Consider the following 17835-nt stretch of genomic DNA (forward strand, 5'->3'; position numbering starts at 1 on the left):
CTAAACCTCCCAAGCGTTAGTCAACCCTCCCAACCTCTGCCAACTGCCTTAGCTTTGGTTGACATCCAATATTTTGGTAGGCTTCGCAGAGCCTGGCAGTACCTTCCCCTGAACCGGTAGTACCTCCTCCTGCCCTTGTAGTGTCTCCTCCTAGCCCCGGTAGTGCCTCCTCCTAGCCCAGGGAGGCCCCTCTAAACCCAGGAGGCCCCCCTCGCCCCAGGAGGCCCCCCCTCGCCCCAGGAGGCCCCCCCCAGCCCTGGTAGACTGCCTAGCCCCAGTAGGTGTCCCCAGCCTTGGCAGACCTTTCCATGCCTTGTAGGCATCCCCAGCCCCTGTTGATCTCCACGGTTGACCTCAGTGTCCTGTTTTGGTACATCTTCAAAGCCCTGGTAGACCTCCCAAGATTGCTGTGGTTTGTCAGTGTAAAGCATCTCGTGCCGTCACTGAGTTCGCATTAAAACTAATGAAATAGAACTCACAGCAACGCTCTAGTAGTATCATCTGACGCTTTCCCTCCACATGCGCGAGACAGGTGGCGCGCTCGCGCATGGGCATCGTGCGGCTCATGTCGGTGCGCCAGACATCTGGCTATGTTGTGGATGGGGTGGCCGACACCATTGGCTTCGCCTTCTTCCTGGCCGGCTGCTTCGTGTACCTGCGCCGCCGGCTGCTGGCCTCCAAGCTCTACCTGCCCATGGTTCACTCGGCCGACAGTGGCGACAAGGCCTCACCCAATGGTACGTTATTTATACATATGTGCGTCTCAAGATGGATCGAGCTCAACTATTCCGCGGCGCTTTCACAGCGATGGCTGTATACGAGGTCTTTCACTGATGATTGAGTATTTTAACGCGACGTCGTTAAGGCTCCCATTCTGCTGAAAGTCCAGCTTCGTCATCGACATTATGAGCGAAAAATAACCCGCAGAAGCAACCTAGATGGGCCACGTAGGTCATGCGACCTTGTGGCGTTATCACAACCCGCCACGGTGTGGCGCTGGTGCAGGTGACGTGCCAGCTAGCTTTTGATGCTTATCTTTCTTTCTTTCTTTCTTTCTTTCTTTCTTTCTTTCTTTCTTTCTTTCTTTCTTTCTTTCTTTCTTTCTTTCACCTTGTCCCTGTGGCAGGCGGTTCCACGTTCTCGGTGGCCCCACACCCGATGAAGAAGATCATGGTGGTGGTGCTCTGTCTTGGCGCTCAGATGGCTCTCAGCTGCTTCTTCTGGGACCGCTACATCAACGAGTACCACATACTCCTAGAGCTGCCTGGCTCCAGGAAAGAGGTGTGTAGTATTAATTCACGCCTGTTCTCGTGACACTGCGGTAAAAATTTTACTGCAGCAGCTGAGTAAAGCAGAGTTTATTTCGGGAAACTGCATCGGCGTCATGGTACATCATAATTATGTGAAAACACCTGTGTTGACTGGTGGCCATAGAAAGAATGTTATTCAGGTAGATTGCATGACTAGGAGTCGTTCTCCAGACTGTTGCATCGTGTCTGGTCATGCAATATAGGTCGGAACATTCACGACAGGAATGGGGAAAGTAGAAGGAAGTTTGCAGAAAGCAGTTCGTTTTGTGCACAATAGAAGGTGCCACTAGGACCACCACAATCTTTGACTTCCTGAGTCACGCCTGGCATATAAAACAAATAACGCCATGCTCGGCGCTTGTAAAGGACTCGTGTTCTCATCATGTCTTAAAAAAAAAAAACATTGCATGGCAAATGTCATGTTGGCTTATAGACCATAAGTTCAAGCAATGCTCAACAAAGCCATCGTGAGCGCGATAGAAACCGTAAACACAGACTTCGTCAAGATCCCAAGCTGCACACCCATGGAGCTTATTGAAACACAGTGATTGAATACTGAGTTTTGTGCTCGAGAAGTAGAAACTTCTAGGCAAAGAGGACAAGCAACTCAAAATGGTGTCTGTGCATAAGTTTTATTATCAGTTCAATTACAAACCGCTAGTCTTCGCAAGTACTGCTTGTGAGAGGCTTCAGTTTACGGACAACTGGTCATTGCCTCATCAGTGGCATTTAAGATACAAGGCCTATCATAATCATCAGCATGGATATGGCTATAACAATTGGCACTGAAATCTGTGCCATCAAGTGGTGTTCATCACCTGTGAAGTTTTGACTGTTGCTTGTGTATGGATACCAACTCTATTCTTGAAGTAATGCACAGCTTAGTAGAGGACAATGTTCGTGTGGTCGGATTGGCAGAAATTTGTCGGGGCTGCTTACATGTGGGGACCTTTATGGCTCATACTGTTGTTTTTCTGATAGTTTTCCTGTCTGCTGTGAGGAGAGCGTGCTTATAAGTTTGTCTCCCCCTTCCCCCTTCCCCTCAAAAAAAGACAGAAATAACATATAAGCCACACACGTCAAGTTAATTTGGAGCTGTCAATAGCTGTGGGATTGAGCTGGTCATTTTCAAAGCAGGCATATCTTTGCTGCTTGGGCAGCAGCAATATCATATGGTTTAAAATAAATCTTGTTGTGGTCAGTAATTCAAAGCACATTATAATGGGGTGATCATGTGCAGAAGGCAGGTCATAGTCTGCATCATCCCCCAATCTTGGTCGACGACACTTTCGATGGCACGGATCATACCTATACTTTTAGAGTGGCACCTATTCACGGCATAGTGGTGCAATTTCGCATGTCAGAATTTTCTTCATATCTATATATATATATATATATATATATATATATATGGCCCGAAAGACGCGGGTTCGATCCCGGCCGCGGCGGCTGAATTTCTTGAAGGCGAAATTCTAGAGGTCCGTGTGCTGTGCGATGTCAGTGCACGTTAAAGAACCCCAGGTGGTCGAAATTTCCGGAGCCCTTCACTACAGCGTCCCTCATAGCCTGAGTCGCTTTGGGACATTAAACCCCAATAAACCAATAAACCAAACCAACCATATATATATATATATATATCAGCTGATTCCAACTAACTACGTCTGGGACCGATGTACTTCAGTGCAGTTTTGTCTGGTGATTTCCTCAATCTGTGTTGCACTGACAGCAATGTAAACACCTTCAGTGGTGGTCTTCACATCTGATACTTTGGGGCTTCGGCTGTATTTTTATGAAATAGTGTGCCCTGCGCCCATCATGGTGGTCAGTGTTGAGGTTGTTGCCTCTAGTTGGTTGCACAAAATACATATACCTAGGGGTGTGCGAATATCAAATTTTTCGAATACGAATCGAATACGAATACTTGGTTCCGAATATCGAATCGAATATCGAATAATCAAGAACAGACGCATTTAACCACTACAAAACATTTATTTAAGCACCCAAGAACATCACAGTTCTACTATCAGTGATGAAATGAGCACAAAAGGTGTGTGTGGCTGCACAAAAAGTATCAAAGCCTCGAACATTGTTCTTAGAAGAGTGGAAATAGTGGAAATATCAGAGAAGATGGCTAGTACACAGCATTGATCAAGACTAGCTTGCCATAAGCACAAAAGCGTGTTGCTGGGATGAACATAAAAGGTTGTCATGAAGGAAAAACCGGCTGCTCCACATGGTCAGGCAGAAGTAGTTCCCTTCTAGCTGAAACGACTTCTCCAGCCAAAGAAAATGCCCTCTCAATTGGCACTGAACTGACACGTATTGCGAGGTATGTCGTGCACAGCTCTGACTATACCAGCTTCGCAGGTATAGCCACAAAGAAGTTCACCAGCGCAGTCAGCTACTGCATGGCCCAACGTTACGCATTGCTCTGGGCGCCGCCATGTTGTTATGTCTCTGTCGATAGGACTTGCGAAACGAAATGAACGCCGGTACTCGCAATAGAATATTCGGCTAGATACGAATATTCGCGTCGTGTCGAGTATTCGAAACAACACGAATACCTGGATTTCGAATCGAATACGAATACTAAAAATATAATATTCGAATTATATTCGAAAATTTCGAATATTCGCACACCCCTACATATACCCCATAGTCTCATGTCCGGCACTAGCTTGAACTCGCTCATAACTGAAAAGTGCTAATACGAAGCAACCCATAGTAATGAGACCATAATATTTAGAGAGAGTCATAATACAAACTTTTCCTCCTTCCAGGCCCCCGAGGTAAGTATACGGTAGTACATGCGTAAGTATATGTCCATTTTGTCTGAATAAGTCCAATGCAGCTCAGGGAGCCTTACACCTTTAGGACCATAGACGCTTGGGCTTGTTGGTTCATATTGCAAGCATAAAAGCGTAGCGTAAGAAGACAAGGACTCAGAAAGACAGAGACACACAGCGCTAAGTCCTCTTGAGTCCTCGCCTTCTTGCGCTACGCTTTTACCGAAGCTTTAGAAGCACATGAATGCCTGGCTGGCACAGGCACTGACTTCCTTCAAAAGCAGCTGGCCAAATACGCTTTAGACATTAACGGTTTTCAGTTTCACTGGCCTATGATACAGATTGTTTACAGCTGCAGTAAATACAGCACAACCTCAGGGCTTGTAATTAGTGTAATTCAACTACCACCTGGACAAAAGACGCTGATTTTTAATCTGTAATAGCTCACAGTAAGGTGGGATATGAGTCGTGGGATATGATTCCGCCTCAACAAATACCCATTTTCTGTGCTTAGTTACTTGTATCCGTATTTGAGTGTTTGGTTTTCCACTGATGAAATACTGAAGTGAAGGTGCTCTTAGTAGCTTTGGGTTTGTCTGAAATTGCAGTGCAACATGAATAAACATTTTTAGAAATGAATAATATGGCAGTTCTTTCAAGGGAGGTATTCTTCAGCGTTCATTTTTGTCGGATGGTCTTGCATAAAATGTTATAGCTGTTGTGTGTTCTGCAGATTTCGCTGCAATTACATTGAGCAGCAACTTTCTTTGTAAGGGTGCAGATCAGAAGGCATGATATTTAACCATGCCAGAATGCTTGAATACAAATGTTTGCATGTGTGGTGTCTTGAAGTTCTTGCTCTGTCTGTGTTATATTCATGCTATATGAAGACATGAATTAGGCAGTTGTATTTACGGCCTTACCTGTGCTTCAGTTACTACACAAATTCCTCACTTCTTTCTGTTCTATGTGCACAGTTGTGTACGTAGTGAACCTGCAGCTTTTCTGTGATTGGGTTTTACCCAGCAGTAATTACTTTGTTTCAGGTGAATTTCACATCCTCCATGTCACAAATAGGATGAATTTTGATACCATGTCGTGAACGCGGTAGATGATATTTTGCGAAACATTGAGTGGGTAGCACATGGTCTGCATTTTTGTACAGACATGTTTTGCCACCATTAGTAATTTCGTTTTTTTTTTTAATTTCAAGCGTAAAGTGCACCTTTGAAATAAAAATTATTTCCACGATGCTTGAGGGGTTTACCTGATCAGTCGTGGCATTTCAGTATTACTATTTTCATCACTTATGACACTTTGTACGAAATTTTGCAAGTCCCTGCAAAAAATTAGCTGCTAGTATTTTGTCTTTTCCTGGGCTAGTTGGTTCAGAATCGTCTTTTCTTGGGCTAGTTGGTTTTTCATGCTGTAGCTGCAGGTTTCATGCATTTTGCTCTGGACAGTTATAATGAATTGTTTTTTTAAAGTCTGAATATAAGGGTGAAAAATATTTGTTTGATGGAAACATGGAATCGCATGTCAGAGGGTTAAGGCTGAATTTATGTGCCAGTCTGATATGTTTAGAAAACCAATTGCTATTTCACTTGGCAAAGACTTTTACTAAGTAGAGATACCATTGGACTTTGTTATTATCCTCTTTGCTTGTTAGGCTGCCATGGTGGCTCAGTGGTTATGGCGCTCGGCTGCTGACCTGAAAGGCGCAGATTCTGTCCGCAGCAATCGAATTTCAGTGGGGGAGAAATTCTAAGGGCCTGTGTACTGTGCGATGTCAGTGCACGCTAAAGAACACCGGGTGGTCGAAATTTCCGGAGTCGTTCACTACGATGTCTCTGGTAGCCTGAGTCGGTTTGAGACGTTAAGCACCCATATACCAAACCAAACCAATCTTTGCTTGCAAGGTGGGCAGATGAGATTAAGAAGTTTATGGGGATACAGTGGTTGCAGCTGGCAGAGGACAGGGTCAACTGGAGAGACATGGCAGAGGCCTTTGCTCTGCACTGGGTGTGGTCAGGCTGATGATGATGATGAATTTGTAGTTTCATAATTTCCTTTATTAATTTCATAATTTCACATTACTGGCACACCTTGATTATATACTTTGCTTTGCATCTTGACTATGACATGACTATGCACCCCTTCAGTTGCTGTCTATTTGACTGTTTCTGACAGAAGTAGCAGCTTTGGTTTTTATATCTTTCTTTTTTTTTTCTGCTCCCAGATCCCTCAAACAGAGGTGCTGCGTTCTTCCATGATGTGGATCATTATGTGGTTCTGGCGCATTTCCAATGCTCACGCGCTCATGCAAATGTTCCTGTTTGCAATCTTCATTAACCGCATGTGGGTGAGTGACATCCCGGTGATCGTTTTTCAGCTGAACAATATAGGTTTGTGTGCAGTCATGATATGGAGATACTAGAATTCATCTATGGTTGAGGAACGAAGAACTTACCAGAAAATTTCCTCTCAGGTCGGGTGAACCTGTGCATGCAAAACAAGTCTAGGTGGCAAATATGTTTGGTGTTTATCGTGTTAGACATCTCCTTCCACTACAAGTTAAAAAACAATTATATTTTGCCCTTGTTCACTCTCACCTGGTGTATTGCAACCTAGTGTGAGGTACATGCAACAAAACTGATTCATGCAAATTGCTTTCACTCCAGAAAAGAGCTCTATGTTTAATAAGTTCAAGCTCATCTGTTGAAGCAAATCTTTTCGAAACATTTCATGTTCACAACTTCTTTCATTCATAGAATTTTAGTTTGGCTCTTCACATTTTTTATAAAGTCAAGCATGACTTTAGCTCTTTTTTTAATACTTATAATTCAAGAAACGTTGCGTATGGTCTACGTTCCGTTGCCCTGTCTACTGCAAGACCCAGAACAAATTGTGGTAAACAAACAACCGATTATCAAATTATAACATTGTGTAATGCCTACCAGTCTCTTATTCAGGTTGCTTTAGAAAGTTATAGTGTGTCTGTATTTAAAAAAAAAACTGACGATTCTTTTCCCCCCGGTTAAATTTCAGCTTACTCTGTATACTTAGTTTTTTGAGTGTGTGTTTGTCTTCTGCTTTTTTTTTAAATCTGCATATTATGAAATGTTTTGTTTATTGTTAATTGATATTTATTATTGTCTATCATTAACTATTTTCTATTGTGATCATGTTTGCTCATTGTTTTTTATCTTTTGTCCATTCGGCCCCCGTTTCCATGATGTGTTGATTGGGGTGTAGGCCTTGTCAGGAGGCATGCTTGGTCTACCTCCTTTAGGCTCACCTCGAGGGCATATCGTACATAATATGGCCAAATAAACATACTACTACTACTACTACTACTACTACTATACTGACTGAATTGCATTGTATCCATTGTGACTTGTGGGTGGCCACTACAAAGATGCATTACCCGACATATGCATTTGATAGATTAATGCTTCAAGGAAATGCTACAAGCCTTGAGATGCAGACAGAGTTTGGTATTGAGAGTATGCTCTGCATTAGGATGCAAATGCATGCAATTGGTGTTCCTGAAGAAAAAATGCCTGCCACAAGGCAGCTATAAAAATTGCATTAAGATATAGGAATTCATGCTTTCCATTTGAGTGCATGATTTTCCAGCTTTTTTCCTGAAAACTCTGGCACCTGATTTTATGCTTTTGCTTCTTGTGCCTCTTTCAGGAATTTATGGTGTGGATTCAATACATTGGCTTCGCAGTTCTTGGAACCCTGGTTCTATTCACGGAATTCCATTTGAGAACTGTGCGTACCATGATGTTAATTTTTAATTGTTATTTTAAACGGTTTCTATATTCAGTACAGCAGCTGTCAATAGGCACGTAGGCAGTTGTTTTACTTGTGCAGGGTTACAATGTGCAAATGTAAATCCAAAATGTTCAGTGAAAGATACTCTGAATATGTCATGTGCATGTTGTGAGAGATCTCTTGATGTTATACTGTTAGTTCGTTCAGCAACCTATTTGTTGTTTGTAGCATTAGTGATGCTTAGGAACTAAAACTAATCAACAAAATTGAAACCCCTACAATTTGTCTGACAACCACTTGTTTTTTTTTTGTATGTTAATGCTTGGCAGCATTTGAAAGGCCTCTATGATGCAGTGTTGCGTAAGAGGTTTAAATTATGTTGCACGCCTAGATTAGGTGCATAACCAGACAGGCAATTGACCATGCCGCTAAAATAGTATCCTCACCACAAACAAAAAAAAAGTGCAACGGCATGTGACATCTGAAGATGCTAACCTGTTGAAAACATTCACATGATACAGATGGCTACATTTGACAACAGAGCAGGCACACTGTCAAAGGCGCTACTGGGAACAACAGCACTGTCAGCTGTGCCCCTGAGTCATGCCCATAGTCATACCCATAGTCATGCCCATAGTCATGCCCATAGTCATGCCCATAGTCATGCTCGTAGTCATGCCCGGAGCCATGCCCAGAGCCATGACATGCCTGGAAACATCCTCACAGTCACACCAGGAGTCGTGCAGACATTCATATCCTTGTCAGGTGCCTGTATTTAGCAGCAGAAAGGAAAACACAATGGTTGTGAGGAACCTAGTTATACTAGTAAACTTTATTTGGTCACTCAAAATCAAGCAACAAGGAGGGACTGGGCCTGGCACACTAGGGCCAGATGGTTTTGCAGTTGATCCGAGGTAAGCCAACTACACAACAAAAGAGGAGGCACGTGAGGAGTCTGAATGGCCATGAAGCATTCTAGAAGGCACTGCACCAAATTGGCATATGCTTCAGAGTAGAGTAGCAGAGTTAGGAATAAAGCTCAGGCTAGTGTGAGTAGGATGTTGAGTGGAATTAGACAAAAGAGTCTAATGAATGAAGTGAATATAGAGATTTGGCATGGAGTGGGAATGTTCTTCAAACCTACTCTTCAAATAGGTTTTCATAAAGGGAAGAGATGTCTTTCCTGTATTGGATGGCCACCATCCTGGCCTCCATCCTGTGGCCAGGGTATTGTATGTAACGACTGTTGTATCCATACCCCTCTGCGATCTTGTGGTCATTGTTTGCATGAAGTGACACCTCCACATCATTTCATTCAGATCAATGATTGATGACAGAGCTGGCAGTGAATTCTCCCAAAAACAGGCAAACATCCACACAGGTGATGCTGCCGTTTGCAGTTTTGTGGCAGCGTAAAGGCAGGACACAAGCACTGCAGCATGAATATTTACATAATCCTATTTCTTATTTTCTTATCATGAACACAGCACTACTGTGCACATGTCAAAATGCCAAAAAATTTTTAATTGAAAAATTGAATGCAAATATATTTAAACGTGACATAGACAAGAACAAGACCACTGGCCTGCTTGGGGCCTGGAGGTATATAAAGCAAAAACTAGAGGAGTAAATGAGGTGGGCACATGCACGCTGGAATTTGCACGCTGGTGATTATTGGTTTTCACCTTGTGCCAGTTGGCTGAGAACGTTTTCTGTATTGTTGCTCGCAGGTCCGGAGCTACCTTTTATGAAAATGGTGCGTCATCTGAAGAGGGGAGGCAGTTCACTAAGAAGGCCTAGCCACCACCACTCGTTTCGTGAAGCGTTCCATACACTTTCAGTGGACAAGACACTAGACAGCTTTATCTGCAATTTTTTTTTTCTGCTGTCCCCATCGCTTTGTGCTGCAAGCTGCAGTGCCTCGTTGGTTTGCCCACGTCACATCGTGCGTGCCAGAGTGACAGTTTGAGGCCTTCCATTGAAGACCTTCAAAGCGTTCCATCAAAAATCTCCAAGTCCTTCCGTCAAAGACCTTCAAGGCCTTCTTTCAAAACGAGGGGACGGCTTCAGACATTTCAAAAGCTGTTCTCAAGGCCTTCCTTCTAGGTGGAGGGGTGTCCAAATGACATTTTGAAGGTCCACCTCACGGCCTTCAGGGCAAGGATGGCAGGCTCCGGAGGTTACCCTGCTCTGTACTGTCGGGCGATTTCTTTTCACATTCTTTGCGATTTCATTTAGCATGGCCACTTTTCCGCCTCTGAGGTTAATTACAGAGTTGTGGCTTTACATTATCGCCTCTGCTGCTGGTTATGTTTCAAAGCGTTTTTTTTATCTCCCCCCCCCCCCCCCCCCCCCCGCCCCCCCACTAGAACGCAACTCGACGTTGTTCATATTATTACGTCCTTCAACGACACTTTTGCTCATGTTGACCTCAGTATTTGAAAGAAACGGTGCAACTGCAGCAACGCCTTGACCAGAGTTGTGTACCACGCTACACAGTGGTATCTTGTTACCTGCATGACGGTGCATGTTTGACAGTCAGTTGTCGTGGGCAGTCGTTTCATTCTCATCATTCACGCATTGCCGTCTACTCTATGCGCTTCCGCTGTTTCGCCGCCATTAATGTGGTGCGCCCAACTGCTTTGGTAAAGCAGCCAAAGACTTCACATTCGGGCAAGCTACACAATGTACACTAATTCAGCGTCCTCTCCACTGCGCACTTTGTTACCCAGCCGCAGTCCCGAGTTCAGAACCACCAGAGAATCCCTTGCGATGCATTTGTAAGTGTTTAGCACCAGATTTTTTTTAGTTGTAGGCCTCCCGTCCATCAGTAATCTGCCAGTGGAACAATGCGTGCGATTTGTGCCTTTCGGTACGTGCTTAAAGCGCCAACTTTTAGTGGCAGGGATGTACCTCTACATCTGCAATGCGAAAAACATCTGTACTCAGTGCCAAAGTTTTCTTTAAACGTGTTAAATGACATGCTGAGTCCGCTAAACAAGATAGTCCAAAATCAAATTGCTCCCTGCCACTGTGTAGGAGTGGCAAGCGTGGAAAAGAGGCTTAAAAAGGCAGCTACGATCAATGCAATATAGTTGTCCATTGCAATAATACATTACAGTTACCTTGTTGTCTTTGACTAGTCTATTTCACAGAGTTTAGTCTTCTTGCCTAGTCTACAAACGGTCGTGTAATGAAGACAGTAAAGGATTCGAAAAGAGAAGGAGCTATGACTATGCAGCCGTTATTGGGCGATGTTTATTGTGATATATAATACTGCTTCAAAGTAGAATGCTGTGTGTACAATGTGTGTAGTAGATGTGTACATAGTGATTTATTTACAGCTGTTGAGCCCCAAATTTTTTCACATTTCACGATAAATGTGTTCCTTGCTTGCATTCCCCTGTTGTGTACATTGCGCAGGTGAAGGTTAGATTTGAGTCATTTTTATGTGTTGGTTCGCAGGCATCTTGCAAAGAGCCTCATTCATATATGTTGTACATGCAGCGAGCAAATGCTATTCTTTTTGAGTATGACTTCAAAGTAGAGCGTCTAGCGAACGAAATGTGTATGAATAAATATGTGAGCAAATGTTTGTAGTTATTTATAAATAAATTATTTTTTTACTGTGAGTACACATTGCCAAGCCCTTAGGATATTTTACTTGAAGCTTTCCAACAGGTAGTGCAAAACAGGCGAGCATTCTTTGTTGTTGCAGCATTGTATTATTTAGAAACCAAGTGCGTGGCATGAAAGATCGAAAGAATAGTGAAAGTTGTAGCTTAGGGTAAAGGCACGTGGTGAACAAACTGGCGTTTTCTGCCAGCTCATGTCCGTGAGATTCAACACTTCCAGAATGTTCTACCTCAGCAGCAAGGACAGCTCTGTTCGGCAAGCTAGGCAATTCATGTCAACTCTTACCTTTTGCGAAATAATCAAACCAGAACATTGGATGCGCTGCTACAAGGTTGCACATGTCTGTCAAGCACACTGCATTCATTTGCTAATTGCAGAACCTCATTGATACGTTCCCAGTACATAAGCTCAAAATGTGGGCAATAAAAATGCCCCATAGGGCTACACTATTTCCTTCTGGTTAATTAATATATTCCTGGATAGCACATTTTTCTGACTAGCACGTTCAAAATTTTGACAAATTCTTGTCTTATAATGCACCTGGTGACCAACTGCTCATGTGCAAACATGAGTCAATCAAACATGAAGAGCCGAAATGCAGTGGTAGTCACCCGCTATGGTGGCTTTTTTGCAATGCCTAGGTGCAGTTGGGTGAAGCATAGAAAAAAAAAGAGCTAACATAGGAGTGATTTGTTCCTGTACGGATACGGCATGAAAAAAAAATGATGTATTGGTCAGCTACCATGGTGGCTTCCCCACTATGCAGTGGTAGAAGGGGGTGAAGCATCTAAAAAAAAAAAAGGTGGAAGGGCTTTGTTTTTTTTGCCATTGCCGTTGATGGACCGAAAGTGTTCCGGACTTTCTTCTGTGTTTAGGACAATGCAAAAAGGAGTTGTTCCGGCCTTGTGCCAAGTAATGCTTATCAACATTTTTATGGATAGAAATTGTCAATCTGTACCTCAGTCAAGCGGTATTTTCAAGATTAGGTGGTTTGGATCTTAAGTTCTGCAGATGTTTTTTGCACACCTAAAGTATAATGAAACTTTGAAAAGGGTTTTAAAAAAATTGGCTGTAAAAATTAGTTGTAATAAAAGCTACAGTTCTGAAGTTTGCTAGCAATCTTCTAAATGGATACAGCTTGCATTAGGACTCGAAACTAGATTAAAATTGGCTCTAGTACTCGTATTACTATTTTTCTTTTATTTTTCCACTAGTGTACCTTTTTCTAAGAATCCACTCAATGCAGAGCCCTGAAATGTTGTGCGAGAGTAGAAAGCATTATTTTACTTAACTTGGACTAAATCTATACACTGTGAGCAAAAAAAATATTTCTTGGTGCAATAAAATTGCCACCTACAAATGACTTTTTTTTTTCTAATAAAATGCTAGTTGATTCTAATTCGTTATTTTAAAGGCACAGATTCAAATCTGCAGGAAATTTTGGTTGCTTATGTCTAATAGGTCCTGAGGAAAAGACACAAGCTTCTATAAATGTCATTTTGAGCAAAATTCAAATAAAACCTGAAAACTCTCATTTCTCTGCTTGACAAAAAAGGAACAAAACAGTATTTGTGAAGTTGTGAATGCCAAAGTGCAATATATTTTCTGAAAGCTCAAGAAAATGCTCTATCAGGAGGCCATAAAATCTAAAGATTTTGACAAAACAAAGCCTCAACCCGGCCACCTTAAAAATGTATAAACGAGGGTGTACTGTATTTTGGTTTCAAGAGTACTTGGATCAAAGCCAGGTGTCTGTATACACGAAAAAAATGTATTGGAACTGTAATCTTCCATCTGATTTATGAGTATAGCTTAATAATTTACATATCACTTCAGATGTTGCCTGAATGTGAATCATAGTCCTTGTACTGTTAGCTGTGTAATTCTGTTAAAACTGCAATATCTTCTATAGTCACTTGATGCTGATACAGGGTGCTGGGTATGCTCTGCAAAAATCTAGCATTTTATATACTGATGAGCTTTATCGCATGTTCCTACTTTAATTTCGATCGATAGGGGATATTCAAAATTCTGCAAGTGCGCTTTCCCGCATAACAATGTTGTCTCAAACAAGATGGCTGACCATGGGTTTCCAGCTGAAACAAAGCAAGAAGGACTGGTTTTTTGTTTGATTCTTCCAAAACACGTTTATTACATTCTATCCATACCTTTAGCGCCTGTCCTGCAGCCCACGTAGTTCCTTTATAGCGAAGTCGGCCATCTTGTTTGGGGCAACATAGTTATGTGGGAAAGAGCACCTGCGGAATTTTGAATATCCCCTATTGTAACCTGTTGAGCACTGCACACCCACTTACGACTAATCACAGGCACAGCTCAGAATGGCAAAAATGAATGGTATATGAAGATTGTAGCTAAAGTAGCCTATGCCTGCCTAACTAGAATTGGAGACAACTCAAGAATGAAGAAGCAAACACCGCTCAAGAGCGGCCCTCCCGCCAATCCGGTCGACCGATTGTCGCAGCGTTGTTAATCCCATTTCACGAAGGCACCTGCCAAGTGACTACGGAGTCTCGACAAACGGTTGATGCCATCTGCAAAAGGGCTGCCTTTGAGGGGTGCCTGCTACAACCACGTTCTTCGAGTTGTACCAAACTGTAGTGGCAACCAGCTAGACTACATGATCTAGCTTGAGCAGTTGATACATATCGCAACCATCTAGTCCAATCGTATAAGGTAATAAGGCACGATTTGAGTTCACGAAGGCATTGCTTACCAGCCATCCTTGATTCTGTATACTTTTCAGTGCATAGCTTCAGGGGCAACCAATTAGAGCCACGAGTGAAAAGAGTTGATGTGCCATTCACTCTCGACGTGTGCTGCTGAATCTGTTGTTTTCAGTTCAGCAGCTGAATCGAATTTGTGTTCAGAAATGCGAAGTTTAAACAGCTTTTGGTAGACGTGCAAAGTATAACAAGAAATGCAAAGGTTTAGCACTAGATGCGTTTACACCCATCTCCACTAGAGACAGAAGTCAGGTATATAACTTCAGTAGACAAATGCAGACCTTCTGTACATGGTTGAAAAGAGAAGCCAATCGTGTGGCCTTTTGACTACCGCTAGAACATGGTTGAACAAATAAATTTAGGTTAAGGGTACTAGCAGCACTGATATGTCAGTTGTATGTATGTTATAGCCGTCCCACAGAAGACTAGTGTTGTCCGTATATAGTGCAATGATCTAATAGGGCAGGTGGCTCCTATCTGGCATTCTCCCACTAAATACTGATTGCTTGATGGCTGCTGAATAGATCCATGCAGGTTAAGCAATGTTCACAGTATTTCAGTGAAGTTTAGCTAAATATCACTTCGGACACTGAATGCTCGCTAGCTGTTCAATCATATGGTACTGCACTGTACTACGAATGAGCCAAAGTAACCGTGCTTCCTGTAATGCGGAAAACAATGTGTACATATTTTTATTGCTGTGCTGTATAGTGTTATCTGTGTAACCAACCAATAGAAACATCCTCTTAGCTCACAGATCCCAGACAATCTTAAAAGCAGCAAGTCTTTTGCTTCGCAATGTGTTCAAGACCCCACTGTGAAGAGTCGTTGGCAAGTAACTGTAGATGTTCTACGTGCATGTATGTGCAAACATTTTGTTGTAATAAACATGAAGTTTATTTCAAGAGTAAACTGAAATAAAAGCTCTGCACAAATGTGACCATTAAAATAAAATTAGTTCATACCTACCAAACAACCAGCTGCCTCGGTTCTTTGTACAAATATCACAATGCTAACTCAATTTGCAAGGCATTCACAAATGTATGCCCACATCAATGCAAAAAGGTGGCTTTCCATGGCAAGTAACAGCTTCACATCGCTTTACAACTGTCTACGCTATGCCTTTAGTGGCTCAACGTCTCGTAAAAGATGGTGACAAGCACAAATCCCTGGTTTTGGCTTGGAGAACCTGGCTAAGGCATGAAATATCTAGCACTCTGTAATAAAACTTTGAAACTTAAAACCATGTTCACCATAAAAAAACACTAATGGAGTGTGTTTGCAAGGTCTGCGACTAGACAACCACAACTGGCAGTAGTGGCTCATTACAAAGCTGAAAGTACCAATGCTTGAAAAACCTTGCAGCACGAATTGCACGCAAGCGCTACTGGCACAAAGGCAGCTGGGAGGAGATTTGCATGCTTTCTGAATAATGCGCCATGCAAAGTCTTCAAAATGCACGCATGCGATGTTCACAACTCTGGTGCCACGCCCCACTCGTGGTCCTCATCAAACAAATGCAATGGGATACGTAGTGTGGCACATCCCAACCAGCTCCTTGTTAGAGGCATCTCCCGGGGACCAAGCCACGTGTCTGCTAGTGCGTCGTAAACCTCCATTGTAGCATGGTGCTGGTCCCAACTCTCCTCGCCACCGAACACAAAGATTTTGCTCCCCACAACAGCCACGCCAGGCTTGTACCGCCGCTCTTTCATGGGTTTGCAGAAACGCCACGTGTTGGTCCTCGGGTCGAAGCACTCGACCTTGTCTGTGTTCTCTTCAGACACGTGCCAGCCACCGAACACATAGAGCTTTTCGTTGAACACGCAGGCTGCAGCGCCTGACCTTGGCATGAGCATTGGAGTGAGCTCCTTCCAAGAGTCGGTTTTGGGGTCGTAGCACTGAACACTGTCTTCCGTGCCGTCTCCGTCCTCGCTGTGATAACCACACTTAATAAGGCCGCCACTGTCAATGATGTCTACATGCATCACACCTGAGGCAATCAACTTCCCCTGCAGGGTTGCCACAGCAGGACAGGTTAAAGATGTCTTCATTGGCTGCACAATCTCCCACCGGTTGCAGGCAGGATTGTAGCACTCAACGCAGGCCAGACGTGACGAGCCATCCCACCCGCCCACAGCATAAACACAACCATCGAGTGCTGCGAGCGCAACCTCTGACCTTGCCACGTTCATTGGTGCCACTTCACACCAGACATTCAATGACGGGTCAAAGCGCCATGCTGCCTTGCTGACCGCACCGTCTGGGTACTCTCCGCCAGCCATGAAAAGAACGTTCTGTCCAGTGGCCGTCACTCCATGCTTGCTCACTGCGTAGGGAAGCGAAGAAAGGCTTAGCCACGTACGACTACTGTGGGCATAGCAGTCTACATTTCGCAGAACCACCTTCTCGTCTTCACCTCCAACCAAGATGGTGACTTCTACCATGGAAGAGTTCATTCGCAGAGTTGCCCACGGCAGGTTCCGCTCCTTCCGCCTGTCGGGCAGCAAATGGTAGGCTTTCGCCTGCTCCAGCAACTCGCAGCACCTCTGGTTCCGGGACACTGCTGGCGTCGTTGCCACTACGTCCACGAGGTAGTATGGGCTCATGAGAGGCAAGCGTATGTGTTCGAAAATGTTTTCGAATCCTTCCTTTCGCGTTTCGGGGCAGTGGTTAAGCCAAGACAAAGCTCCTTCGAAGAGAAGCTCCTCTCTCTTTATCCTGAGGTTGTCCGACGAAATGAACTCGACGAGCTTGTTGGCTGAGATTTCTAAAAACTCCTCGTGACACATCACCTGTCCGAAGAAACGGCAGGCGTAGTCCTTGGCTTTGTTCTGAAGCTCGGTGCAGGCGTGCATCTCCGCGAATGTGTGGATGCCGAGACAGTTCGTCTCGTCGATATGATGCTCTAGAAAGGCACAGCACACGCTCTTGACTTGCGCCACGTCCAGGAGGTTAGCTGCCGACAAGAGGGACTGAACGTTGGCCCGGGTAATCGTGATGGTCGACGTGTAGGCGTAGTCGATGAGGTCACGGAGCGTGTCTGCCTCCACACCATTGAGAACAACGCGGTTTTGCGTTTGTTCGGCCATCTGACTGGAGAACATGGCCTTGAAGTACGGGCTGAAAGACGCGAGGACAACTTTGTGGCACGGGTACTCGACGGCTTCGGCACATAGCACGACGTCGCAAAATGCTCCGCTGGCTCGGAAGGAGCTGAGGCCTTTGAGAATGGAGTCAGAGTGCTCCTCGTTCGCGTACTTGTACTCGTCCTTCATCTTGGTCTCGCAACTTTCAGAGCTGAACGACTCGGAAACGAGTTCCATGTCGACCGGATCAAGAGTCGTGCAGTTGGAGCAGAAGGAGTCACTGTGCCGCAGATTAAAGTTCATTGGAGGGCTGTAGCGCACGTTACTTAAGCTTACCTAACAGCTAAGGTAGCAGTTGGCTGGAGGGACGCTGCCCCCGTTGCACAGGTATCACCGCTGCCTTCGCTGTCATTTGACTTCGTCCATGATGGCCGCCCACACGGACCACCCATGTCTCTCCGCTAGGTTTCGTCGAACGGTTTCGTTT

The 17835-nt window shown here is 44.0% G+C and overlaps 2 protein-coding genes across 3 annotated transcripts in view; one reads left to right on the top strand and one right to left on the bottom strand.

The window, feature by feature from the left end:
• The window catches only part of Cpes (Ceramide phosphoethanolamine synthase), a 96479-nt gene extending 84968 nt beyond the window's left edge, over positions 1-11511 (top strand). For both annotated transcript variants that reach the window (XM_089543855.1, XM_089543863.1), the window contains exons 5-9: positions 533-737; positions 1127-1281; positions 6336-6458; positions 7796-7876; positions 9610-11511. In XM_089543855.1, the coding sequence (XP_089399981.1) occupies positions 533-737; positions 1127-1281; positions 6336-6458; positions 7796-7876; positions 9610-9630 (585 nt within the window). In that variant the 3' untranslated portion in view covers positions 9631-11511. The remainder of the gene's footprint in view (positions 1-532; positions 738-1126; positions 1282-6335; positions 6459-7795; positions 7877-9609) is intronic.
• Positions 11512-15132: 3621 nt separating this feature from the next.
• LOC149365543 (kelch-like protein 24) lies at positions 15133-17815 on the bottom strand. Its single transcript, XM_089543887.1, has one exon. The coding sequence runs from the start codon at positions 17649-17651 to the stop codon at positions 15732-15734; it is 1920 nt and encodes a 639-aa protein (XP_089400013.1). The 5' UTR covers positions 17652-17815; the 3' UTR covers positions 15133-15731.
• Between the last annotated feature and the right edge of the window lie 20 nt (positions 17816-17835).

Source organism: Amblyomma mixtum, chromosome 1, assembly GCF_055824585.1.
Source record: "Amblyomma mixtum isolate Tamu chromosome 1, ASM5582458v1, whole genome shotgun sequence".
Lineage (NCBI taxonomy): Eukaryota > Metazoa > Arthropoda > Arachnida > Ixodida > Ixodidae > Amblyomma > Amblyomma mixtum.